At 38.6% G+C, this 27585-nt stretch overlaps 1 protein-coding gene across 1 annotated transcript in view; it reads right to left on the bottom strand.

The window, feature by feature from the left end:
- GREB1L (GREB1 like retinoic acid receptor coactivator) overlaps positions 1-27585 on the bottom strand; it is a 339947-nt gene that overhangs the window by 36107 nt on the left and 276255 nt on the right. Inside the window, exons 19-22 of the mRNA XM_044683023.1 lie at positions 16292-16472; positions 13420-13612; positions 9172-9305; positions 69-408 (exon numbers count right to left, since the gene is read on the bottom strand). Of these exons, the coding sequence (XP_044538958.1) occupies positions 69-408; positions 9172-9305; positions 13420-13612; positions 16292-16472 (848 nt within the window). The remainder of the gene's footprint in view (positions 1-68; positions 409-9171; positions 9306-13419; positions 13613-16291; positions 16473-27585) is intronic.

A 27585-nucleotide genomic window follows, 5' to 3' on the forward strand; every position in this document is an offset into this window, starting at 1 on the left:
AAGCTAGATTGGGGAAAAACAAGAAAAATGGGTACAAGGAAAGGTGGAAACATTAATCTCTTGCTGACCTTTAATCGTGCCACAAAGTGACTGGCCACATTCAGTTCTGAAGCTGGGTTCCCAAGGATGATTTCAAAACGGTACTGAAGACCCAACTTATCCCGCACCTCCTGCAGCCTCTCCTTCGCCAGCATAGCCAGCTGCACCGAAGGCACCCTAATGATGAGCATGTGCCCCCTCCCACTCTTGTCCTTTCCTGGCGAGCTGATGAGGTCGTCCATGATGCTGAGTGTTTCTGGGGTACTGTGGTCTCGGAGAGACGCCATGGTGGTGAGAGCCATCAAAGCTTCTGAGTACTGCTGAATGAGAAGGTAGCAGCGAATAACCATGCTGTGAAGCCTGGGGTACCTTAAAGAAAACCAGTACAATGGTATTCATTAGAAAAGCAGGCTGAGCTCAGGGATCTCCCTCAGAGCCTCTACTAGGGTGAGGACAAAAGGCAGAGAAATGGGTGCTGGAAGCCTTGGTAGGAAGGTGGCTCACCACACCTCATGAGATACTATTCTGAGATGGAGAGCTTTCTTGGTCTAGAAAATCAAATCAGATAATCATTGGATCATTGAGTTACAAGAGGAAGGAAAGGTAGAGATCTGTTATTCTATTTCCCATCCCCACTCCAATACCATTTTGCAGTTAGATGGTACAATGGATACAGTGCTGAGACTGGAGTTGGGAAAACTGGAGTTCAAATCCAACCTCAGACACTTACTGTGTGACTCTGGGCAAGTCACATAAGCTTGTTGGCCTTGGTTTTCTCATCAGTAAAAAAGAGCTAAAGAAGGAAATGGCAAACCACTCCAGAATCTGACACGAAGAATCAGACATGACCGAAGAGTCTAAACAAATTAAATGATTTGCCCAGAGTTTCACAGGAAATAAATGCTGGAGCTAGGATTTAAACAATGGTTTTATAACTCTAAATCATCTATTCTTTTTACTATACCAAGCTGCCTCCCCAAGTTCAACAATGCTAATATGCCATAAAGAGGTTTAGAAATACTTTAGACCAGGAATTCTTAACCTGAGGTCCATGAACCTGCTATTTTTAATATTTTGTTAACCTCACATTTCATTGTAATTGGTTTCTTCTGAAATTCTTTGTATTTATGTCTTTAAAAACATTATTCTGGGGCAACTAGTTCAGTGGATAGAGAGCCAGGCCTAGAGACTGAAGGTTCTGGATTCAAATTTTCCTTCAGATGCTTTCTAGCTGTGTGACCCTAGTCAAATCACTTAACCCCAACTGCCTACCCATTGCTGCATTTCTGTCTTAGAACTGATTCTGAGAGAGGTAAGGGTTTAAAAGAAGAAAAGAAATAACAAAAAAAACATTGTAGAATATGAAGAAGGGAACATGGAAGAAGACTGGAAAGGTAAGAATAGGTCAAGTTATAAAAGTCTTTAAATGCCAAGCAGAGGGGAACATCAGAGAGTACAATGAAGATATCTTCCTATAATACACCTTCATTCTATTAGCAGAAATAGAACACTCACTAGACAATCTGGCCCAGTTTTTAATATTCTGAAAGGTACATTTATAACAAAGTACTTTCCAGAATATCAGAACAAGAAAGAATATAAATATCTGTCTATCCACTGGCTGCTGACTACTTCAATACCAATCCAGTGAATAACACTTACTATGAGAAAAATTCCATATGATAGAATTTCGGTGTCACAAAAGTTTTAACCCTAATATCTTGCTTATTCTAAGGAATGATGGGAAGCCACATTTTGTTTTTTTGTGTATAAACCTATTTCATAAGTCACCTTCTAGGCCAACCCCGGGTAGGGTGGATAATATCCTGGATTTGTATTTAGGGGACCCAGGTTTGCAGTCTAACTCTCACTCACTTCCTCTGTGTTCTTGAGGAAGCCTCTCTGAGACTAGGTTTTCTCTCTTGTAAAGCAAAGAGGCTGAAGTAAATGATTAAGTTCCCTTCAAAGATGTTACACTTACTTCGAAATCCATTCCAACAAGCATTTCCTGAGCCTCATTAAGTATCATTTACATGATAGGCAATGGGGATTTGGAGACAAAATGAAAAATATTTTCTGCCCTCAAGGAGCTTACATTCCACTGGAGGCACATAAGAGGTAAACAAGATAAGATTATCAAAAAACTTTGAGGAGAAAGGGAGTCCCAACAGCCAGAGGCATCAGGAAAGCTTCTTGAAGGGAACAGGAATGAATAAAGTTCTAGATTCAAAAAACTGGAGATGAGAATGGACCGCATTCTGGGACAATTGGCCTCTACAAAGGCACAGATGAAGGCAACAGAAATATTTCTGTTGATTCCTAGTTTCTAAGGAGCAAGCTCATTAGAAAAATGTATGAGACCATTTGCACTTCCCCATACAGTACAAGTATCATTCACTTCAGGTGACCAGACTTTCTGGTTGGTTCAGGCCAGTCCTGCCTTTTAATTACCTTGACTGCTTGGGCAGGTCACAGGATGAAGAGATTGTAGATCTATAGCTGGAAGGGGGCTCAGAGCTTATTTTTTCCAACCCTTTCATTTTATAGAAGAGGGAACTAGAGCCTAGGGAGGTTAACTAACTTGCCCAAGGTCACACAAGTAGTAACCTAAAAGATGGCATTTGAACCCAGATCCTCTGACTCTAGAGCTGGGATTGTACCGGACTGGTTCTGCTGCATTGGGGCTCACTCTAAGCTATAGACCAACTCTACTTGGAAGAAGGCCATATTTAAATTAGAAGCACAGAGTCATATTATAACCGACATACTCCTTTTTGTTTAGCGTTTAGTGCTAGGGACTAAGGGCTAGCTGACGGGAAATAATGCCCCTAGGATTTTTAAAATATTTTTTTTTCAAAAATAGGCTAAAATAAGTTTCCAGTGCCCGAATGAAGATCAGATAATACATGTGTGTCTCTGTGTACTCTACTGTTATCTCAGTCTGCAAGTTTTGGTGAAGTGAAGGATACTGGTTTATCTTCCTCTCCCTCCACCTTCCCCCTGGTGTTACCCTCATTCCTATGCTGTCAGTCAGTCAATAAACATTTATTAAGCACCTACTTGGGGCAGGCAGGTGTAGATAGAGTACTGGACCTAGAGTTAGGAAGAATCATCTTCGCAAGTTCAAATCTGACCTGAGCCACTTACCAGTTGGGTGACCCTGGGAAAGTCATTTAACCCCGTTTGTCTGAATTTCCTCATATGTAAAATGAACTGGAGAAGGAAATGGAAAACCACTCGAGTATCTATTCCCAAAAAAAAAACCCAAATGGGGTCACAAAGAATTGGACACTTCTGAAATGAGTGCACAACAACAACAACAAAATAGATAGAGATAGATGTCAATAAAGATTTATTAAATGTCTACAATATGCCAGGAAGCAAAAGGCACTTCCTACCCTCAAAAGATCCTACAATCTAATGGGGGAATCTAAGTATGTATGAAATCAATATAGGATGTCCCAAAATTCTTTAATGAAGTTTAGTTATCAATGCCACAAAGCATTACTATAAAGCCATTGGGCTTTGAACCAATAAATTATAATAACTTAAAGCTATCAGTAACTTAAAACTGCATTGAGCCTTTTGGGACATTCTGTATAAATAAATACAAAGTGGTTTAACATAAGGCAGTTAGGGAGGGAGGAGAGGGGGCACTAGGAACCGAAGGGTTGAGGGGAGGCTTCATGTAGAAGGGGCACCTGAGCTGTGTCTCGAAGGAAGAAAAGGATTCTATGAGGCTGAAGTGAGGAGAGAGTACAGACATTTCAGGCAGGAGTCACAGGGCAAAGTCACAGAAATGGGAGATGGAAGGACCACAGAAGACACTTTGGCTAGTCTGAAGAATGCTGGGGGAGAAGAATTAGAGTTGGGGCCAGGCTATCAAGGGCTTTCAAACCTAAAAAGAGGACTTTATATCTGATCTTGGAGGAAACAAGGGACCACATTGGAACTGACTGAGTAGGAGAGGGAGCAACATGGTCTCATTTACACTTAAGGAAAATCACGTTAGCAGCGATTCAGAGGACAGACTAGTAAGACCAATTAGGGGGCCACAGCAATACTCTAGGGTCAGAGGTGATCAATGCCTGAACTAAAGTGAGTAACGAAAAAGAGATGGAAATAAGAGATGTAGTGGAGAAACAGAAATAGCAGGATTTGGCAAATGAATGGATAACAACAGAGGAAGTGAAGAAGAGTTAGGAGCTGAGGATAATACTGAAATTATGTGTGGAGGACACTGGAAGAGTGATGGTGCTTTTGACAGAAATAGGGAAATTTGGAAGAGGAGTGGGTTTGAGGGAGGGGGGAAGATAATGAGTTCAATTTTAGACATTTTGAGTTTGACAGTTTCTGGGACATCTAGTCTGGAATTTTCAGTAGGCAATCAGTGATACAGGACTGACACTTAGAGGAGAGAATGGGGCAAGATGTATAACTTTGGGATTCACTGGCATAGAGACAATAATTAAGCCCACAAGGTTGATAGGTCCCAAAGAAGAAGGGAATATAGAATTATAAGAGTATGGAACCTTGATCAAAACCTCAGGGAATATCATAGTTATTGGATGTGGCATGTATGATGAATTAGCAAAGGAGATTTGGAAGGAGCAATTAGATAGGTAGAAGAACTGGGAAAGGGTAAAGCTATGAAAACCCAAAGAAAAGAGTCTGTCCAGGAGAAAGGGATAGTCAGCAGTGTCAAATGCAGCATATGAGAATGACCAGGTCTCATCTAATTTGGCAGATAAATGATTGCTGGTATAGCAAAGAGATGAAATCAGGAGCAGGATTGCAAAGGGTGGATAAGTGAATGAGATGAGAGGAAATGGAGGCAGCAAATGTACAAAGTTCTTTCTAGAAATTTGGCTGAGAAAGGGAGGAAAGATAATTGGTAGCTTGAGGGATGAAGAGGTGTAGTGAATCAGCTTGCTATTCTTCCCAGTCCACTGAATTTCATGTAGAATTAGACTTATTCTGTGTGTTTCCAGTTAGAAGAAATTGGTTCAATGGAGAAAACTTCAAAAAAGGTAAATTTTTTTCAATAAAAGAAAAACTACATTATATTTAAACTGCCTAATACAGAATGGGGCTTTTTGGAAGCAATACCTTCCTCTTTTCTGATGGTGACACCTTGTTGGAAATGCTGTAGACCAGGGGTCGGCAACTATGGCTCTCAAGCCATATCTGGCTCCACCTCCCGACCTGCCAGTCCGGGCAGAGCCCCAGGATGTGCCCCAGGGGGCCCTTCAGCCCCCGCCCCATATTCCAGCCGCTTCTGCCTCCATCCTCCTCCTTGGTCACCTATTTATGGCTCTCACAGCCAAAAAGGTTGCCGACCCCTGCGATTGGTACAGATAATTTCCAACATTTTTTTTCCTTCCATTTCTGGAATCCTTTAAATTCAATAAATGTTTTCGAAATACCTACTGTGTATAAGGGACTATACTAGGCAGTAGGGACACGAAGTTAAAATGACCAAGACAAGTATAAAAATGAACTTTGATTCAAAGGAATGTATAAAAAAGTGCAAAGTGTGATGTTGGAACAACAGTTTTACTGAGGTGGTGGAAGATCAAAGAAAGCTTCATAAAGAAGATGGTGTCTGAGTTAAATTCTGAAGAAAGGGGAAGACTTCAGGAGGTAGAAATAGAGTTTATTTTAGTCACTGTATGTGAAAAGAGGTGGAGGCTAGATAGGGCAGAATGAAAAGTGGAGATTATGTGGAATTCAATTGGACAAGAATGTAGAGAACATGAAAAGGAGTTGCATAAATCTAGAAGGGTAAAATGGTAGGCTGACACAGATTGTGGAGGGCCTTGAATGCCCAGATCTGGGTTTTGAGAATAAGAATATCATGAAGAAAGCAGGGCATTAAAAAGATTAGTAGGAGGGGCAGCTGGGTAGCTCAGTGGATTGAGAGCCAGGCCTAGAGATGGGAGGTCCTAGGTTCAAATCTGGCCTCAGACACTTCCCAGCTCTGTGACTCTGGGCAAGTCACTTGACCCCCATTGCCTACCCTTACCTCCCTTCCACCAAGGAACTAATACACAGAAGTTAAGGGTTTAAAAATATAAAAGCAAAACAACAACAAAAAAAAGATTAGTAGGCTCAGGTAGGAGGGAGGGGTGGGAAATAGGGAGAGAAAGAATTTGGAACTCAAAAAAATTTTTAAAAGGATGTTTAAAAATTGTTTTAATATGTATTTAGCTAAAAATCAAATATTATTTTAAAAGATTACTAGGGCAGTTCTGTGAAGGATGGGTTGGAGAGAGAACAAAGCCACTATGATAGGAAGAGCAGTAAAAAGGATAACATGAGTTTAGATGAGAAGAGGTGCTGAACTAAGATGATTGTAGTAGGGTCAAAAAAACAGTCTTTGACAAAGGAAGGTCTAGAAGAGTCAAAGATGATGTTAAGGTTAAACCTGGGTACCTAGGAAGATGGCAGCATCATCAATATAAATAGATAGTCAGGAAGAAAGAGAGAATTTGGAGGGAAGATATGCTCAGTATTAAACCAAAGATTGCAGCATTTTATATATACTATATAGAGCACTGGACTTGGACTCAGGAAGGCCTGGGTTCAATCTGCATCTAGGACACTTACTAGCTATATATGATGTTGGACAAATCACTTACCTTCTCTGGGTCTCAACTTCTTCATCTGTAAAATGAAGGAGCTGCGCAATGACCTGTGAGGTTCCTTTCAGCTCTAAATCTGATTATATGATTTTGTGTTAGACAGTCTCTGAGAGGATCAGACTCCTCATTTTACGGTGAATAAATGCCTTGCCCAGTGTCACAAAGTAATAAGTAGCAAAGCCAGATATTAAACCTCCTTGATTTGGTCTGCTGAACTTGAACTGTAGGCAGGACATGTGTTTGCCAATATTTAGTAGATAATCAGAAATATGGGATGGGGGGAAAGGCTAGAGATGACCTAAGTTATAGAAGTGATTGACATTACCAAAGAAAATAGCATAGAGACAGAAGAGAGAGGATGGCCTTTGGAGGATATTCATATTTAAGGAATGAAAACAGCATAAAGAATCAAGCAAAAGAAACATAGGAGCAGTCAGAGAGGTAAGAGGAGAGCCATTGCAACTCGGTATCACAGAATCCAATGAAGGGTGAATATCAAGAAAGAAAGGGTGGTCTACAGTTCCAAATACAACAAAAAGACTAGGATAAAGAAAAAGAAAAGACCACTGAATTTCAATGTCTTTGTAAAGGAGCAACCCAGGGGCAGCTAGCTAGTACAATGGACAGAGTGCCAGGCCTGGCGACAGGAGAACCTGGGTTCAAATCTAGCCTCAGATACTTCCTAGCTGTGTGACCCTGGCCAAGTCACTTAACTCTAATTGCCTAGCTCTTGCTGCTCTTCTGTTTTAAAATTGATACTAAGATTGGATGTAAAGGAGCAGGGAAGAAGAGGAGAAGAAGAAGTAATGTAGTAGAATATTTGGGGGTAGAAGCCAGATTGCAAATGGTTGAGAAATAAATGGGTAGCAAGGAGATAAAAATATCAAATATATACTACACTTTGTAGAAGAAATCCAAGCAATGGCAGATCCTATGATCAACTGATTTCAATCAACCAGCAAGCATTTATTAAATGTTTATTATGTCAAATACTGTGCTAAATACTGAAAACCAAAACTGAAACAGTCTCCTGCCCTCAAGAAATTTATATTCTATCAGGAAACAATGTAAACAATATAAGAATACATAAATATATGACACATAAATATGATTAAATGCTAATTGATTAAAGATAAAAATCTAAAAATATAGATATAAAATATAGGTAAAATAAAAACAAGTTAATTTTTGAGGGGAGGCACTCGCTGCTGGGGGAACAGAAAAGGCCTTCTCTAGTTGAGATGTTCTTTGAGGAAGGGCAGGGATGCTTAAAGGCCAAGGTGAGGAGGGAGTACCTTCCAAGTATAGGGGACAGCCATGTCTCATGTTTAAAGATGGAAAATGGTGTCATGAGTGAAGAAGAGCATGAAGGCAAGTCTGGCTGAATTTGAGTTCAGAAAGAGGAGTAATTCATAACAAAGTTGGAAAGGCAGGCTGAGGCCAGGTTGTGAAGGACTTTAAAAGCCCAAAAGAGGTTAAACTGGATGATCCAACCAATGGAAGCCCCAGGAATTTACTGAGAAGGAGTAGTACACAGAAAATCAGTTTGGTGTTTGTTTAGATGTTGGACCAAAGTGGGGTAGGACTTGAGGTCTGGATGCCAACTGGGAAGAAATTGATAGTCTAGGAAACAAGTAATAAGGATCTAAGTATGGCATTTGTTGTGTGAATAGAAAGAAGGGAAGGAGAGATGTTGTGGAGGTAGAAAATAATATTTAGCAACTGATTAGATTCAGGGGGAGGTGAGGAAAAGTAGGGGTTGAGGATAACACCAAGCTTGCAAAGCTTGCAAGCTTCTGGGTGACCAGAAGAAAGTTGGCACTCTTGTCAGAAAGAAGGTGTCTTGTCAAAAGGGGGTGGAAAGTAGAAAGGCATCAACTGAGCTGTCCCTCTGAAGGCGAGCCTAGAAATGCTCCTCACCAGAGGTTGGTCATCACATGGTAAATATTTTTAACCATAGCATTTCCTGAAATGGCCTGCTAAGGTATGGAGGGGCCTTGGTCTGCAATATGAAATCTCAGCTTTTTTGAAGTATGTAGTTTATATACCAGACCTCCTCATACTCCAGTGAAGTTTAGCCTTGTACCTAATGCTTTTGTTCATTTTATATTGAAATGAACTTGTAGGAGAGAGACTGCTGGAAAAGTCAGAAAGAGTAGGCAAAAAAAGTTACAATTAGGGTCAAAATCTTTGATGAGAGAAATTTTGTCTATTTTTATCTTTAGGTTGTGGCAACTGAATATGAAGTCAAGATCATTCAGGAGATGGAAGGAGAGGCCCAAGCTCTGTTTCTGTCACACCCCATTGCTATTCACCATCATGGATGAACAATTATTCCATAAAAGTCTAAGCTTATTCCGGACCTTCAAAATAGCATTTTCATAGCTTATATACCCTGTCCAACACAACATTTGGATCCATTATATTCTTGCCTGTTTCAGATATGTGACCCCAGTTCAATCAGTGGTTATGCTTTCTCATTATTTACCTTTCTAAGAGTGTGTTAACCATTTTCTCAAAAGTCTCATCACATCTTAGAAGTGGACTAGTGATTCCCCACTGCAGGGATTTGCTGTACTCATTCAAGCCAAAATACAGCTTCTCTTCACTGCCCATTTCCTCCTAGTTAAATTGAAAAAGAAAAAAAAAGAGAGAGAACAGAGATATAGTGAGGATGGAGAGCACTGTTTCCTTGCCTTACAGGAAGGCGATGAAGATGTCATTCCCTGGAGGGTGAAAAGATTTTGTTTAGTCTTATGATTATTTGTTAGCAGCTCAACAGTTGTAGGGCAGTGATTTCAGAAGTACTGATAGAAATCTTGTTCTGCCTCAGACAGACCTGATGGATGAGTAAAGTTCTAAAGTTATTTTTTGGGATATTTAAATGGTAAATAACTATATTCTTTCTTTGTCCCTTTTTCAAATTGTTCCAGCCATGGGAGACAGCCTTGTTTTCATATTTAAAGGCATGAAGATGGAAGGCAGTGTCATGGGTGAGGAAACTGCCAAAGTGATTTTCCAAGGGCTTCCCCCACCACCCTAGATGTTTTTGCTTTTCTGTTCTTCTGCCCACATGGAACTGGAATTAGAAAATCTGGGTCTGAATCTTGGTTTTCTTCCACTAATAAAAAGGGCATAGTAATATCAGTGACATTTCCCTTACTCACAGTATTATTGAGAGGATCAAATAAGATAATTTATTAAAGCACCTGGCAAACTATAAGGTATTAACTAAATTTTAACTTACTTTTAATATTGTTTTCTGTCATAAAGTTTTCAAAAAATTAATTACCACAATTTTTATATATTGTTTGTGATATTCAAATAACTCTTTAGAAAAGATGAAATCCAGGGGTTAGAATTATAGTAGTGCCTTGATTAGGTAGCATTTCTAAATAATGATATTCCATGTGAGTGAATTTTCTGGTTAATTAAAGTTTACTCCTTTTAAGTGCCCAAATTTTATTTGAAACTCTTTGGTGGAAAGAACATCTAAGATGTACATGGTCTGCCCTTTTAAACAGAAGACAATGAGTACTATTCTCACATAGCATAGTGCCTGGTAGATGCTTGATAAATGATTATTGAATTGAAATGGATCTATGAGCTCATCAATTTGTAAGTTTTCTCCAACAATGTAGACTGTAACACATCCATGTCTGCCCACAGTATGTGACTTATGTCTGTGTACTTCCTTTGTTCCCATGTTTGTCATAGGAGGTCTATGCAACATACTAGATGCCTTTCTTGCTTTCTCCTGATAAAATAAGGAGAGCACTCGGGATACCCGATTATTATTCCTTGCCTTTGACAGACCTGTCTTCTCTTCCCAAGAGTCCTTCGTGATGACTTTTGCTCCTTTTCTTCTTTATAATTCCTCACTGGCTTTATATTGCCTCCTATTCCCTCCCACCAGCTACTACTCCATTGCTGTCTGTATGACATTCATTTTTAGGGTGTTACTATGTGATTCTGTGGTTTGCTTCCAAAATGAAACACCAATAGAATTCTGGTATTAAAAAGAGAAGTTTTTACTTTGCATGTTATGATATTAGTGAGAGACATTCATTATTCACTGTTATTTCCTGAGTGGATGGATAGGCCAAACTCATTTGAGTGACTGCAGACTTCTTCTAGGAGGATCTTCAATTTTCTGGGGCTTGATGCAATTGGAACAATGCCATCTTCAAACAAGTGTGTCTGGAGAACTTCACCCTCGATAGATCCCTCTTCAACTTGTATTTTGCACAGGGTCTCCCCATCACACTGATGAACCTCTTTGGTGGGCATATATATCTCCCTGTTTTATGTCTTGCTTCGTGTTTATTTATCATCAAAAAGTTCTTGAACTCGGTTATTATTTTAGTATCTTTCAATGAATCTTCAATGAGTCTGATTTATAGATGAGAACTACTTTGTTGTAAAAAAGTATTTAAGGAATCCTTTTGCTCTCCCAAATCAAGAGCCTATTTTTTTTTTTTTTTTGCAACTGATGAACAATTAGCACAATGGGAACTTATATTTTCTCTTAGATAGTTGTGAAATGGGAAAGATATAATCTATTGTTGAATATTGCTTTGGGTAGTTTCCTTGTTCTCAACTATATCTTCATCAAAGATGTCCTGGACAAGAACCTAACATTTAGAGTATGAACTGTAAACTTCCAGTTTTGTGGTGGCTTAAATGCTATGTGATTATCTCCCTTAGTCTCTTTTTATACTACAGCAAAAGAATAAGTGTGGTCTGACTAGAACTAAGAGCCACTTAAAAATTTTCTTTGTTTCATGGGTTGTAATGACCAAAATATCTGTCACCCGGAGACCAGGCAATGGGTTATTTAATGCTTTATTAGTGAGTCAATAAGTGTCTATTATGGGCTAGGCACTGTGTTATTAAGCATGGGGGATACCAAAAAAAAGGGGCAAAAAACAGTCCTTGTCCTTAAGGAACTCTGTTGTTTGCTCTTTGGAAGAAAACTAATGACATCACAGAGCGATGATGATGAAAAGAAGAAATGTTAAGCTTTGATATTTTTCATATAGCATGATAAGATATTATGAGCATTTACTTTTGGCATGAGAGACTGGAGGATTTACTTGCATAAGGCCTAAGGAGTATAAGAAAATGTTATCTTCATTCTTCATTCTTAAATGCTACCACTATGTTCTTGGATGTCTCTAACTTTCTATTTCAAAGAAAATTATAGGATAGAAGTAATTAAGAGGAAAAAAAGAGAAGGGTTTGATTTTCAAATAGCAACCATAACATAGTTTCAAAATATTAAAATTGTCAGAGAACACAGAAAAGAACATAGCTCCCAGGTCTCTTATTTGGGTTGTATTTTTTAAATAATAAAGATATTCTGGTGTAGTAACACAAAAACTCATGTTTATAGAGTATCTTGCAACTCCACTCAGAGGCAGGTAATAATCCAAGTGCAGACACTTGAATACATTGTAATTATAGCTGCTACTTTTCAAAAGATTGTTAGGAATTTAAAAATCTTAGTTTCTGCTGACAGCCCCATTACACTTGGCAGCTAGGTGGCGTGGTAGATATACACAGTGGACTGGGAGTCAAGAAGAAGGGTTCAAATCCAGCCTGAGACACTTGGGAGCTTTGTGACCCTAGGCAAAGTTGTTTAACCTTCTTGTGTCCCTGTTTTCTCCTGGGTAAAATGGGAACAATACCTCCCATGGATAAAATGAAACCAAAGTGCTAAGCACTTTGCAAACCTTAAAATGTTAGCTATTCTATTTTTTTTAAGTTGAACTGAAAAAGGCCTTTTTAAAAGTTTTACTATCTTTTATTTATTTATTTTCCACCAATTATATGTAAAAACAATTTTTAACAATGATTTTTGTTGAGTCTTTAATTTTCTTCCTCCCTCCCTTCTCTCCCATTTTCTGGCCTGGGTCCCCTTCCATCTTAGAATCAATACTGTATATTGGTTGCAAGGCAAGAAGAGTGGTAAGGGCTAGGCAATGGGGTAAGCGACTTGCCCAGGGTCACCGAGCTAGGAAGGGTCTGAAGCAAGATTTGAACTTAGGATCTCCTGTCTATGGGCCTGGCTCTCAATCCCCTGAGCCACCCAACTGCCCCCTCTGATATAAATTTTATATGTTCAATCATATAAAACATTTTTTCATATTAATCCTTTTGTGGAAAGAAAGAAAGAAAGAAAGTGTAAAAAGTTTTCATTCAAATATCATCAGTTCTTTCTCTGGAAGCAGATGGTTTCTTCTCTTTTTTTTTTTAATCATGTGCCCTTTGGGATTGTTTTAGAGGCTGTATTGCTGAGAATAGCTAAGTAAGACACAGTTCATCATAAATATTCATGCTAGCTATTATTAAGAACAAGGGGATCCCTGGCCAAAGTTACATTCATCCTCAGATTTTCAGTACTTTAAAAACAGACAGGGGCCAGCTGGGTAGCTCGGTGGATTGAGAGCTAGGCCTAGAGACTGGGAAGTCCTAGGTTCAAATCTGGCCTCAGACACTTCCCAGCTGTGTGACCCTGGGCAAGTCACTTAACCCCCATTGCCTAGCCCTTACCACTCTTCTGCCTGGGAGCCAATACACAGTATTGACTCCAAGACAGAAGGTAAGGGTTTAAAAAAATAAAAATAAAAACAATAAAAACAATAGACACGATTACAGGATCTTCCAAGCTTCCAGGGGAAGACCTACTGCCTATGAAGATAACTTTATCTTAGGTAGAAGAAAGCCGACTTACCACACTGTCCAGCGGTATCCAGTGCACCTCATTGGCAGAGCTTATTCTGGACTGTTGGGTTTGCAGGGCATATGGGAAGGAGCTCACTTGGAGCACAAGGAGGTTGAAAGCTTCCAGGACTTCCCGGCAGTTAATAACTCTATCAGCCAACCCATGGCTCGGCTCCCCATGGGATAAAGACCCCGAGATGACACTGAAAATCAACAAGGGTTTAAAAATTAGCATCTTATGTATCTCCCTTAATTAAATTAGATGTAGGAATGGATGAGAGAAAAGGGAGGTAGGGAGAGAGAGAAAGAGGAGGAGGGACAGGATAGCAGTGGGTAAGAGAACAGAAGAACAGCAGGAAGAGAAGGAGAGATAGACAGACAGACAGGCAGGCAGAGAGAGAAGAAAAGATGAGAGGGAAAGAAAGGAAGAGACAGAGATATACAAGTAATTTTAAGTGACATAATTCTAAATGATGCAGAATTGAAAACAATACAAATTGCTTAGAAGTGGAGGAGGTTTTTCAAAGGAAGAAGAAAAAAGGAGGAAGAAAGAAAAGAAAACAAGAGGGAAGACTTAGGAACTCTTGACTAATCAACACAAGGAGCAACCACAATTTCAGAGGACTCAAAATGAAACATGTTGTCCACCTCCAGAGGAGGATCCAATGGATTCAGAATATAGACAAGCATATTTATATGCATGTATATATATGTGATATATACATGTATATACATGTATTCATACACATATATGTGAATTTGTTTTGCATGACTGTAGATATTTATGATGAGTTTCGTTTTTGTGTGAGAGGGGGAGGCAGGAGAGAGAGAGAGAATTCAAAAATGAAAATAAAATCAGACTCAGAAGAGAAAAGAAAAGAAAAGCTATGAAAAGAAAGGAGTTTTGTCAATTTCTCTTCTCCATACTTGCTTCCCCTAAGACCCCCTTATTTTCTATACCTGAGAAAGAACTGTCCAGTTCTGTGATGCTCTAAGAAGGGGTTTTTAACATGAATATGTAAATTTGTTTTTAAAATATTTTGATAAATGATTTTCAATATAATTGGTTTTCTCTGTAATCTTATGTATTTTATTTTATGCATCTAAAAATATTCTTCTGAGAAGTCCACAAACCTTATCAGACTTCCAGCAAAAAGTCCATGCCACATAGAAGGTTAAGAGCTCCTACTTTAAAGCAGTATCATTATTAATAAGAATCTCTGACTATTCCAATTGAACTCTACCTCCTGTAGCATCCCTGGCTGTCCTCCATGCGTGAATGCCCTCTTGCACCTCCACCTTTTTACTATTTGTTAAGCACTTAACACTGTGCCTGGCACACAGCAGACACAATAAATGCTTGCTCTCTCCCCTTCCTTATACATCTCAGTGTCCCTAGTTTCCTTCAAAATTCAGCTCAAATCCTACATTTTGCAGGAGGTCATTTCCAAGGACATTGAGTAGCTAATATTTACTCCTAGAGATTAGCTTCCATATTTTCTGTATACATTTTGCATGTAACTAGTGATTTGCATGTTGTCTCTTCCATTAAAAGGTAAGTCTATGGATAGAGAGTCAAGCCTGGAGTCAGGAGGAGTTAGGTTCAAATCTGATCTCAGATGCTTTCCAGTTGTGTGACCTTGGGCAAGTCTCTTAACTTGGACTGCGGTTCTTCAGTCTGAGAACTGATACAAAGAAAGAAGATAAGGGTTAAAAAACAACAACAATGTAATCCTCTCCAAGGTAGGGCCTGTTTTTCCCAGTCTTTGTATCCCTGGCATTTAGTATACAGTGTCTGGCACATAGTAGCACTTCATAAATGCTTACAGACCAACTACCTTGACAATTAGAAGAATTCAAAAAGTTGCCATCAAGGTAAAGAACAAAAGTATGTTAAAAAAAAAAAAAGGGTGAGGAAAGGACCTGTTTGTGCAAAAATATTTCTAGCAGTTCTTTTTGTGGTGGCCAAAAACTGGAAGCTGAAGGGATATGCATCAACTGGATAATGGCTATACAAGATGTGGTATATGATGGTGATGGAATACAGTTGTGCTATAAGAAATGAAGAGGAGGATTTAAGAAAGGCCTGGAAAGATCTACATGAATGGATGCAGAGTGGAGTGAGCAGAACCAGCAGAACATTGTACACAGTAACAGCAATATCATAGGATGAACATTTATGAATAACTTAGCTATTCCTAACAATAATCCAAAATTCCTAGCAAAAATCCAAGACAGTCTTCTAGGACTGATAATGAAAAATGCCATCTGCCTTCAGAGTTAGAACTGATAGAGTCAATGCAGATTGAAACTATAGTACATGTCACTTTATTTCTTTACTTTTCTTTCCTTTGTTCAAGTTCTCTTTCATAAAAACACTAATATGGAAATGTTTTACACTATTAAATATGTAAAATCTGTATCAGACTGCTTGCTGTCTTGGGGAGAGGAGAGGGAAGGGAGAAAAGAAGGGTGAGAATTTGGCTCAAACTTAAAGAATACAAAGGATAAAAAAATTTTTTTCATGTAATTGAGTTAAAGATAATAAATACTAGTTAAAAAAAGAACAAAAGTATGTAAGGAGATTCTAAAGGTTAGGGGCCTTGGGTTCTCTTAACCACTATCTTTTTTTTTTTTTTTTTAAATCCTTAACAGAGCAGTGAGGGCTAGGCAATTGAAGTTAAGTGACTTGCCCAGGGTCATATGGCTATGAAGTGTCAGCTCAAATTCAAACCCAGGTCCTCCTGACTCCAGACTTGGTGCTCTCTTCCCTGGGCTATTTTGCTGCCTTGATTAACCACCACATTTTGAAAACTACTTAATTCACAATGACCCCTCTGCCAGAGAAGTAGCTTTCCACTTGCTCACTCTGAGGCAATCACCTTGTCAGTTCCACATGGGAGTTGTCGTGAACCAAGACAAACAATGTGTATGGATTCTGTTTGACCCTTCTCATAAAAACTTCAAACTTGGTTTGAATCTCATTGTCTAGCCGAACAACGTATTTCTCAGCTCTCTGATAAGCTGTTCCATTTTCTTCCAGACCCAAGTCCACAAGAACACCTGTCCAAAGGGGAAAAAAAAGTATTTTTTATTTGCATGGATAAATACAACAACATCAAGGGCAGAAACAAACATCTTTAAATGTTGATTTGTGATCTGTAAAGCAGTGCCTTTACAGATAAACACATTCCTGGAGTAAAAACATTTTCCTCTGTGCATCTTAAGTTAAAAGAATAAGATTTTCTTTCCTCTGCTTAACTTCCATCTCCTCTTGTGCCCTTGTCTCTCCTCCTGCAATTGGCAATAAAATTAGTTTTGAAGCTTTGAAGGATTGTAAAAGTTGAAGATATGTGAATTGAAAACATGTCCAATTAAATGCTTTTTCCATGAAGGTGACTGCTGTCTTTTTAGCCACTAAAGTCCACTGAGGAAAATTCTGCTTTGAGCAGCTGCTCCTCCATGACAAATCCCCTTCTCTGAATCTAGCAGGGAAATGATGATGATAATTATTCTTTTAAAACCCCTTAATTTCTGTCTTAGAATCAATTTTAAGTATCAGATCCAAGACAGAAGAGCAGTAAGGGCCAGACAATTGGGGTTCAGTGACAGCCAAAGTCACATGGTTAGGAAGTGTTTAAGGTCAAATTTGAACCCAGGACTTTTCATCTTTAGGCCTGGCTCTGTATTCACTGAGCTACCTGGCTGCTCCTAGTTGGCAAGTTATTCAACTAAATAGAATAACTTACAAAGAGGACAACACCATGGGGGTAACTGTAGTAAGGCAGAGCAAAGATTTCCTTGAAGCTTCCACTTGCTGCTTCTCTACAGAGAAAAGGGAATAAGTACTTCATTAGAAGTGACTAGGCACTGTGCTAAATGCTTTACAAATATCTTATTTGAGTCTCACAACAATCTTGCAAGGTAAGTGCTATTGTTATCTTCATTTAGAGGTTAAGTGACTTGCCTAGAGTCATACTGTTAGTAAGTCAGAAGCTGAATTTGAATTCAAGTCAAGATTCAGCACTACACAAGCTAACTAACTCTAACTGAGCTGTGGCTATCATTTGCAGCTAAGTTTCTTCTTGGCTGAACTGCTAATATTACTAGGAGTCAGAGTGGCAGTCTCTTTTTTTGGAATCTCCACTCAGATACTGTACTAGCTAACTGTATATAAACCACTTAACTTTACTGAATTTTAGTTTTCTCATCTGGAAAATGGGGATAATAATAGCATTAGTTAACAGGACGTATTTATTCACATTATATTTATGTTTTATGTATTTACACGTGCAATTGTTCTTTTCCCTCAAGAGAATATAAAATCCTTGCCAGCAGGGACTGCTTCATTCTATGAACTTGTAATCTCAGTGCTGGCATGTCTTTGGCACTTAAGAAATGATTGTTGATTGAAGGATTGATAGATTTGTAAAGAGCTTGGCAACCCTTAAAGCCCAAAGTAAATGAAAGCTATTATCCCAACCTGCTGCTGCTAGTCTTTAGCCTAAACCACTATAATCTACAGAAGTTGCCTTCAGCTCTTCTTACTCAAAGGGAATGTTATCTCTTTTGGGATTCTGCCTGCCCCCCCCCCCAAAAAAAAAAGAAAAGAAAAGAAAGACAAGGGTTAGGGCTAATCAGCACATCTTTCAGCTCTTTTGTTAGTCAGGATAACAACCACACCCATCCAGCAGAGAAAATGACTCCTCTGGTCAAAGTCTTTCCTTTGGATCATTTTATTACCCTTCAGCAAGAAATTCCTCAAGCCTCTTTGATATGTAATTTGGAGTAAGTAAATTCCTTTCAACTCCCCTCATACCTCTGGCTAGTAGGGCCAAGCCAAAGAGAAAAATAACCAGGAGCTTTAGTGAGTAACTCGGAAGGGGGGCTGGTGGAGCTAGTGACCTTTTCTTTGAGTTCCTGCAGTTTTGGAATGACAAACTAAAACCATTTTTCTGAAAAATTTAAAAAGAAAATTTTGATGATTGTGCCTTTAATCTTCGTGAAATCTGTGATTTCACTGTATGGTTATTTCCTTTCACCAATGCAATCTGCATCCTTTCCCGCCCTCCAATATATTAGTAGCTGGCTTTCTGGAGAAAAATGAATTAATTTCCTCCCCAACAATCTTTATTTAACTTCTGATCTCTACATAACACTTTAAGGTTTGTAAAGCATCTCATAAAGTATATCTCTTGATCTTCTCAAGCAGGGACTTAACTAAGAATTCTGTTGCCTGGAGCAAATTTATTCTGTTTAGGTGGTGGAAAGGTGAGAAAAGATGACCCAGTGAGTCAAGTGCAATGTCAGGAGAGAAGGGGCCTCTGGACTTTCAATCTCAAGGAGGAAGTGGGGGAGATAGGACAAGTGAACATGGCTGTGGAAAAAGGGATAACCAGTGAAGGACCATAGGGCATAAAGATGGCAAGCCAGTAACTAACAAAGGGAGGAAATGTGTCTCCTAAATGTTAGGCCCTGGACAAGGTCTTAGTCCCCCCACTCCCCTTGGCCCCAGTTATAGTTCTGCTTTCAATGACCTTGTGAAATAGGGGGTACCCGTATTATTATCCCCATTCTACAGAGGCAGAAGCTAAGGCATAGAGTTTGTGAGTTGCCCCTATTTCTTTTGAATCTTAAATTCAACATTCTTTCTGCTATACCACAGTGTATTGACTTATAAGGACCTCAAAAGTTCTTAGTTCTACCATTTAACATAAAACTGTGGAATATAATTATTAAAAACACTGATTTCAAAAAACCAAATACACACCACCATTGATCCCACCATCCAGACTAACAGATCTTGAGTGACTCTTTTTGTTTTTTGTTACATTCTCTATGGCTTGTCCCTATCTAGATCTTTATCCAGATTATTATTATTTTTGCAAATTCAAATTTGTATAATAGCATAAGAAGGAAGGGAATATATTTATCATTCGAAAGTATTATTAGAGACAGAGAAGGCCTGAAACAAATTACAACCCAAGGTGACTTTTTAGTCATTTCTATGTTATCTTTTCAGGCACTCTTGACCAATTTAACTTAATTTCTACCCTGATGACTTGGACTAGATTAATATATAACATGTATTGTCTAAATCAGTGGTTCCCAAACTTTTTTGGCCTAATGCCCCCTTTCCAGAAAAAATATTACTTAGCGCCCCCTGGAAATTATGAAACTATTTATTGAACTCAGAATAGAATGTAATACAAAAAAAGTGTGGCCATCACCACCTCCTGAATTGCTGCAGCACCCACTAGGGGGCGGTAGCGCCCACTTTGGGAATCACTGGTCTAAATGGTAGAAACCTGTTGTTATTTCAGTTGTGACCCTATTTGGGGTTTTCATGGCAGAGATACTGGAGTGGTTTGCCATTTCCTTCTCTAGCTCATTTTACAGATGAGGAAACTTAGGCCAACGGGGTTAAGTCACTTGCCCAGGGTTACACAGCTACTAAATGTCTGCAGCTACATTTGAATTCAGGTCTTTTTGACCCCAGGCTTAGCACTCTATATCTCCTGTACCACTTAGTTGCTTCTACCAAATAAACATTAGACCACAGCTGTACAAAATTAAGAAGTCTGCAAAGCTGAGCTGCAAAATAGTCTTTTTTGTTTTGTGGTGTTTTTAAAAAGACTTCTCTAATTTTTTTTTTCTTAACTGATTTTTAACTTTATGGGGAAAAGGTGAAAAACAGACACCAAAAATCAAACAGAAGTTTTTAAAATAATCTCCTTCTCCAGAGTCATAGCTTGAATATTTGCCAACACTGAGGTCACCCCATAATTATAGTCCTTGGACTCTTCTTCAGAGATGCCCCTTCTTTATAGATGGCAGCAGCAGGAAGATTTCTATTTTCTTCTAGCTGGGCACATTGAGCAGACTTGATATTTTTATTATATGGTCTAGATCAGTGGTATAAGAAACACAAATAGAAATGGATCTCAGCACAGTGGATAGAGCACCACAGGCCTGGAGTCAGGAGGACCTGGGTTTAAATTTGGCCTCAGATATGTCCTACCTGTGCAAGTCATTTAACCCTGATTGCCTAACCCCCTCTGGTCTTCTGTCTTAAAACTGATAACAAGACAGAAGGTAAGGGAGGGAGAGAAGAAAGGAAGGAAGGAAGGAAGGAAAGAAGGAAGGAAGGAAGGAAGGAAGGAAGGAAGGAAGGAAGGAATCCCTGAAGACTGAATATTAACTTAGAAAACCACAAATTAACATTGTCTGTGTTATATTGGAGGGCAGCTATGTGGCATAGTGGATAAAATTTTCATCTGGAGTAAAGACTCATCTTTGTGAGTTCAAATCTGTCCTTGAGACTCTTAATAGCTGTATTACCTTGGTCGAGTCACTTAACCTTGTTCGCCTCAGTGTCTTCATCTATAAAATGAGTTAGAGAAGGAAATGACAACACTCCAGTATCTTTGCCAAGAAAACCCCAAATGGGGTCACCAAGAGTTAGACCAGACTGAACAATAATGTTGCACTGTATTTTTTTTTATTTTGTTAAATATTTCCCAATTACATTTTAATCTGGTCCAGCTGCACTTGGGAATTTTATAGGCTACAATGGCCAGAAGGCTGGTTGAGTTTGATATCTCAGGTTCAGATGATTGTAAATTTCTTGTGGGAAGGAGTCACATCTTAGCTCTTTATTTCCTGCAGAGGTAAGCATTGCCTTATGCACAGAGAAGGTGACTGAAAACTGTTTACTGAATAAATGCCAAGCTTCTAAAAATTATTTAGATCTTGGAAAATTCTGTAAAAATAGTTCTGTAATTTGTTTTTTATAACTAAATAGCAATGTGAAATCTCTTATTTGATTTCCTCTAAAGCCCTTATTTTCTATCTATACTTTCTAGCTGCTCTGAAAGCTTGTACTTTCCCTCAGGTTCTACTTTGAGGCTCTAACCTTCCTCCACTCTCTTTCTAAGCCAAACGTCCTTTACTTCCAAACAGCTTCCAAAATCTTACTATTTCTATTGCCACAATATCTTTCATAACCAGTGGAATGTTAGAACCAGCTTATCCTGGCTTTCTTGGTGAGAGCTCACTTATACAGAGACAGACAGACAGGTAGAGTGTTTTTATATATGGGCAGCTAGGTGGCCTAATGGATAGAACACTGGACATGGAATCAGGAAGACTCACCTTCATGAGTTCAAATCCAGCCCCAGATACTTATCTAGCTTTGTGACCCTGAGAAAACCACTTCTCCCTATTTGCCTCAGTTTCCTCATATGTCAAATGAACTGGAGAAGGAAATGGAAAACCATTCTAGTATCTTTGCCAAGAAAACTCCAAACAGGGTCATGAGGAGTTGGACACCACTAAAAATAACAATATTGCCTCTAGGATAAAATAAACTCTTTTGTTTGGCTTTGAAAGCCCTTCCTACCTGTTCCCAATCTACCTTTTCAGCCTCATTATATATTTACTCCCTTTCCTCACTCTACAATCTAGTCAAACTGGGTTTCTTGTTTCATACATACATACATACATACATACATACATACATACACACATACATAAAATTCCACCTCAGTCTTCATGGTTCACACTAATTGCCCCCATGGCTGGAATACTCTCCTTCCTCATCTTGATCTCAAAGAATTTCCTACTTCTTTCAGGACTCAGTTCAAACACTATCTTTTACATGAAGCCTTTCTTGACCCGTTTTCTCAATTTCTGGTTGCCCTCCACTCTAAAACTACATTGTATTTAATTCTGTATTTATTCTACATATACTTATACATGGACATTGGAAGAGTCCTAACCTTAAAGTAAAAAAAAGGTCTGGGTTTGAAAGACACTTACATGGGCAAGTCACTTAATCTCGGATCTACACAGTAAGGGGGTTTGGATCTGACAGCTTCTAAGATCTCCTTTCAGCTCTAACTCTGTGATCCTATCACTCATGTATAACCTTTATGAAATGATTTACTGTCACAAGAAGGATGGTTAGGTGAGAGGTAGGAAGAGAATTTGGAACTCACCATTTTAGAAAAGAATTTTAAAAATTGTTTTTCTATGTAATTGGGAAAAATACATTAAACCATCTCACAGAGGGGTATGAGAAGGGAGAGAGAAAATTTGGGACTCAAATTTTAGAAAAACAAATTGTCTTTGCATGTAATTTGGAAAAAACAAATTATTATTGGAAAATTTTTAAAATAAAAAAGATTATTTTTTAAAAAACTTATACATTGCCCCTCCAGACTATAAGCTCCTTGGGAGAACATAGTAGGCATGTCTTAGGTACTCGGTAAATGCTTAACTGAGTATTATTTAAATTATAAAACATAATATATCCTTGAAACACAAGGTAAGAAACAGGAAACGGCGTCAAGAAGGAAGGGCATATGAACTTGTCATCAGTACATACAGGAGAATAGCAGTTAATTACATAGAAGAAAAGGGACTGTTAGAAATAAGCACTGGATGAACTTTGGACTATCAATAAAGGTCAAGTGAGACTAACCTTGGAGTTTTGTCTGTAGGAAAAGTAGTTTCAAGGCTATTCTTAACTAAATGTTTTAACTTAAATCTCATATTTTATTGGCAGAGATAATAGAGCACTTTTAATAAGCCTTCTAAGGCATTTTGCAGTATACCAGAGGTTTTTAAACTGGGGTCTAGAAACTGTGATAATTGTATTTCAATATCAACTTGGGTTTTTTGGTAATATTATATGTTTTAAGCATTTAAAAAATAATTCTGGAAAGGGGTGCATAAATGTCACCAGATTGCCAAAGGGCCCATTCCATGAGAAAGATTGAGGACCTCCACTCTTGACTAATCATTGTTAAAATTCAGTGTATTATTACATCATAGATCTAGATTTGGGAGGGAATGTAGAGGTCACTTAAGTCTACAACTTCTGTTTTCTCAGGAAAAATGAGGAAACTGAAGCCCCCAAAGTTGTGCTTTGCCTAAGGTCACACAGGGCATAACTGATGGAATTTTGACTTTGATCATGCCGAATTCTGTTCTTTTTCCACTCCATTATGCTAACTCAGGTCAGCTGCCAGAGGGTGAGTTAGCTAAAGACTTGGAGAATCTTAATGAAATAGCTCCTTTTACACTTTTACCAGCAACCAAATCAATAAAATAAAGGCAAATCCTTTATTTTGGAAGGGCAGATAGGTGTCACAGTGGATAGAGTCCTGGGCCTGGAATCAGAAAGATCAGAATTAAAATGTCTGCTTCAGACATACTAACTGTAAGACTCTGGGCAAGGGACTTACCCTGACTCAGTTTCCTAATTTGTAAAACAGGGCTGTTGTGTGACTCAAATGAGACAATAATTGGAAAGTGCCTACCACAGTGTCTGGCAAGTAGCATTTGTTGTTCATTCGTGTCTGACTCATCTTCATTGGAGTTTTCTTGGCAAAGATGCTAGAGTGATTGTATAGATAAGGAAACTGAGGCAAATGGGATTAAGTGACTTGCTTAAGATTACACACCAAGTAAATATCTCAGGTTGTTTTTGAAGACGATTCTTCCTAACTTTAGATCCAGCACTCCATCCACCTAGTGCCCTCTCTATCTCCTACCAGAAACTTTTACTTATCCTTCCCCACCTGGGTGCTATCCTTGCATTGACTCATCAGAGTGCATGTTGCATCTCCCTTCTCCATCATCATAATGTGATTTCCTTAAGGGACAAGACTCTCATTTTTGTCTTTGTTTCCTCAGTGTCTTGTGCCCAGTAGACTCAATAATTCAACTACATCATTTTGTGCTACAGAGGAAGACTGCCTGCCTTGGAACCAAAGTCACCCAAACGGCCCTAGATCCTAAGTCAAATTACTTTTGTTGACTACATTAAAATTCTCAGGTATCTCCCTCTCTCACCTCCCCTCCCCTCCCCAAACAAGAGAAGGCATGGTTCGACAAAAAACAAATAGCTATAGATAAACTATGTCTTTTGCATTTCTATTTGTTAGTTTTTTCTCTAGAGGTGGATGTTCACAAGTTATTCTTCAAACATTAATTCCGCAGCTATGTATAACATCCTCTTGATTTTACTCATTTCCTTTTTTGTAATTTTATACCTAAGTCATGTTACAAAAGAAAACTGTTCAGATGCATTCTCATTATTAACCAGAATGATCTAGCCATAAATGTCAATTCTTCACTTTCACTTAAGTCATGACTTTTGGATAAAGTGATGTGGAAAAGACTAATCACTTTTACTGAAAAGCAAAGAAAAAAGAATTCTCTATTCTTAGAGAGATTCTGTCCTTTAATAACTAAAAATAACAACTTTAATTCTTCCCTATCTCTGAGACCTAAGAGGGGAATGAATCCAAGAAGTCACCCATGAGGGATCAGAGCAAAAGTAGACTGACAGTATCGAAGAGAAAAAAGTCAACCAGTGTCCATCAATAGAAGGAGCTAATCAGCCGTAAATATGAGAAGAGTTTCAAATCTTTCCTTCCTCCTTTCTGCAATTAAAATAAAGCTGATATGGACCAGGGAGTTCTTTGATGCCTAACTGTGGAAAAAGACAATGGAATCTCTTTCTCAATGTTTATCAGTAGAAAACAGGTTCTGACTTGTGGGATATAATTTTTTGAAGGTATTTATACTCCAGAATTTTAAAATCTTCCCCTCTCTGCTCCAATTCCTCTTACATGTAATATGCTGTGGAAGATAAAAAGCAATCTAGATTTTAGCTTTCTGTCTTCCCTGTAAATTCAAATGTTTGTCTGATTTCATGAATAGATGTATGAACAAATGTCTGATTCTTCAAGGGCTCACAGGTAAAAGGAGACTTTAAAATAATAAGAGCACACTGATTTTAAGTAATTGTCAGGAATGTTTGGAAAGATATGCTGAGAGTAAGTAGGAAACTTAAAAGTAGATGTCAGATCTGCAAAATGTTAGATCTAGTGAAGGAACCTGCTAATAGATTTGAAGGTTGGGGGTATTTGCAATCTTGGAGACATCCTACTGCCTTCCCACATGCTATTCCCATCGTAGAGATTAGATAACTTCTTTCTTTCTGGGCTCCAACCAGGGGAGGCCAATGCCTATACTTGTTAGGGGCTGGCAACATTTGGATGTATTCAGAAGAAATACTCTTGGAATCCTCATGAAAAACACTCTTTCTTGGGAGATCACCCCTAAGGCTTCCATTCCTATTAAGTCAAGAAGGAGTGGGGCTAGTCTCTATTCCCCCCCCCCCCCCCAACCTTCCTGATGTTATTTTCCTAATCTTTTAAATGGGGATACTAAAGCTTTTACTACCTTCCCACACGATTTTGTAGTTGTTCAGTTGTTTTTCAGTCCTGACCAATCTTTGTGACCTCATTTGGGGTTTTCTTAGCAAAGATACTGGAGTGGTTTGCCATTTCTTTCTCCAATTCATTTTTCAAATGAGGAAACTGAGGCAAACAGGGTAAAGTGACTTGCCCATGGTCACAAAGCTAGTAAATGTCTGAGGCCAAATTTGAACTAGGGAAGATGAGTCTTCCAGGCCCAGTTTTCCATCAACTGGGCCATCCAGCTGCCTTGCTAATTGGGGAGGGAACACTTTGTAAACTTTAGGATGCTACATAAATAGGAGTTACCTACAATACCTTTCCAACTCCTACTTGGTAGAGAAGTATGTGATGCATGCATAGAGGGTGTTGTGAGGATACCCACTTCAGTCCTGCCATTCTCTGGGCCCTGCCTTGCTTAGGTCTCCTAAATAATAATTAAGTAATCCTCCTCACAACAAGGGGAGAGACTGCTTTTCTTCTTTTTCCCTATGTATCTACCATAGGGCCTGGCCCACATTAAGAAATTAATAAATATTACTTAGTGGATGAATTCTTCTTGACTCTGAGCACAGAATTAATTTATTACATTCATTTTGTTCATATTCTGTTTATATTTGTAGGTGTATATATTGAATCTTCTATTAAAAACGTTCACTTTTGTCTTTTTTTTAAATCACTAAGGCCTGGAGATAAATGCTTATTGATTAAATGATTTTGATTTAAAGCCCAAATCCTTTTTTGTTATTTTTCTCATCAAGCAAAAGTTTTGTGGGCTATTTGTTGTCCCTACACTGTCATTTTAATAACAACTAATCTTTATAAAGAGTTTAGAGTTTTCATAATAATTTCTTCCCAACTCTGAGGGTAGGCAGAATATTATTTCTGTTAAAACCAGTGGAAATGTGCGTTGGCTACGGGAGGGGAGGGGGGAGTGGGGGAAGTTTGGGGGGTGATGGAGGGGAGAGTAAGAACGTGAATCATGTAGCCATGGAAAATTTTTCTAAAAAATAAAAATTCAAAGTCACAAAAACAAACAAACAAATAAATAAATTTAAAAAAAAAAGAATATTATTCCCACTTGGTTGGGGGGATTGGGAGAAAGCTAAGGCTCAGAGTTTCTTATCTCTTTTTTTTAAAACTCTTAACTTCTATTCCAAGGCAGGGTGGTGAGGGCTTTGCAATTGGGAATAAGTAACTTGCCAAGAGCCACAAGGCTAGAAAGTATCTGAGGCCACATTTGAACCCAGGACCTCTAGTCTCTAGGCCTGGCTTTCAATTCATTGAACCACCAAGCAGCCCCCCACTCAGAGAGTTTTAATGAACTGCTTACACAGCTAGGAAACCCTAGTGCTGGGACCTGAATGCCGAACCCCATGACACTCCTTTAAGTCCATTATATCATGCTGAGAACTCCTTGGTTCTCAAAGTCCTTATTCATTTTTCAGATGCAATTATGCAAAGCAACCTATACAGATTTTTCTAGAAATTCAGGTGGCAGAGAACCTTCTATTCTCTGCTGGCCCATCCTTGCCCCAAGAAGTTTCACTGCATAATTATCTCTTAGTTAACTGGTAGGAGTCAGAGTGCAGTTATCTCTCAATTAGCTAGTGGTGGTGGGAGGATCCAATTAACTCAAATGTCAAATATCCCATTCACAGTTGTTTAACTCAGGTTAATTATCATGCTTACTTCCCAAATAAATAGGCTGAACTGTAACCAACAAACACATATAGATCCCCAAAAGGAAAAAAAAAAAAGGCAGACCTTTGATGGAAAAAGATATGAAAATGCCAAGTATTTTTGCCACCATCACCATCATGATGCAATTGGCCTCTGAGCATATGGATTGAAAAAGGAGGGAATAAGAGGGCTTCTCTCTAAGGCCGTACAACTGTGAGGGC

The sequence above is a fragment of the Gracilinanus agilis genome, chromosome 1 (assembly GCF_016433145.1).
Source record: "Gracilinanus agilis isolate LMUSP501 chromosome 1, AgileGrace, whole genome shotgun sequence".
In the NCBI taxonomy this organism is placed as follows: Eukaryota; Metazoa; Chordata; class Mammalia; order Didelphimorphia; family Didelphidae; genus Gracilinanus; species Gracilinanus agilis.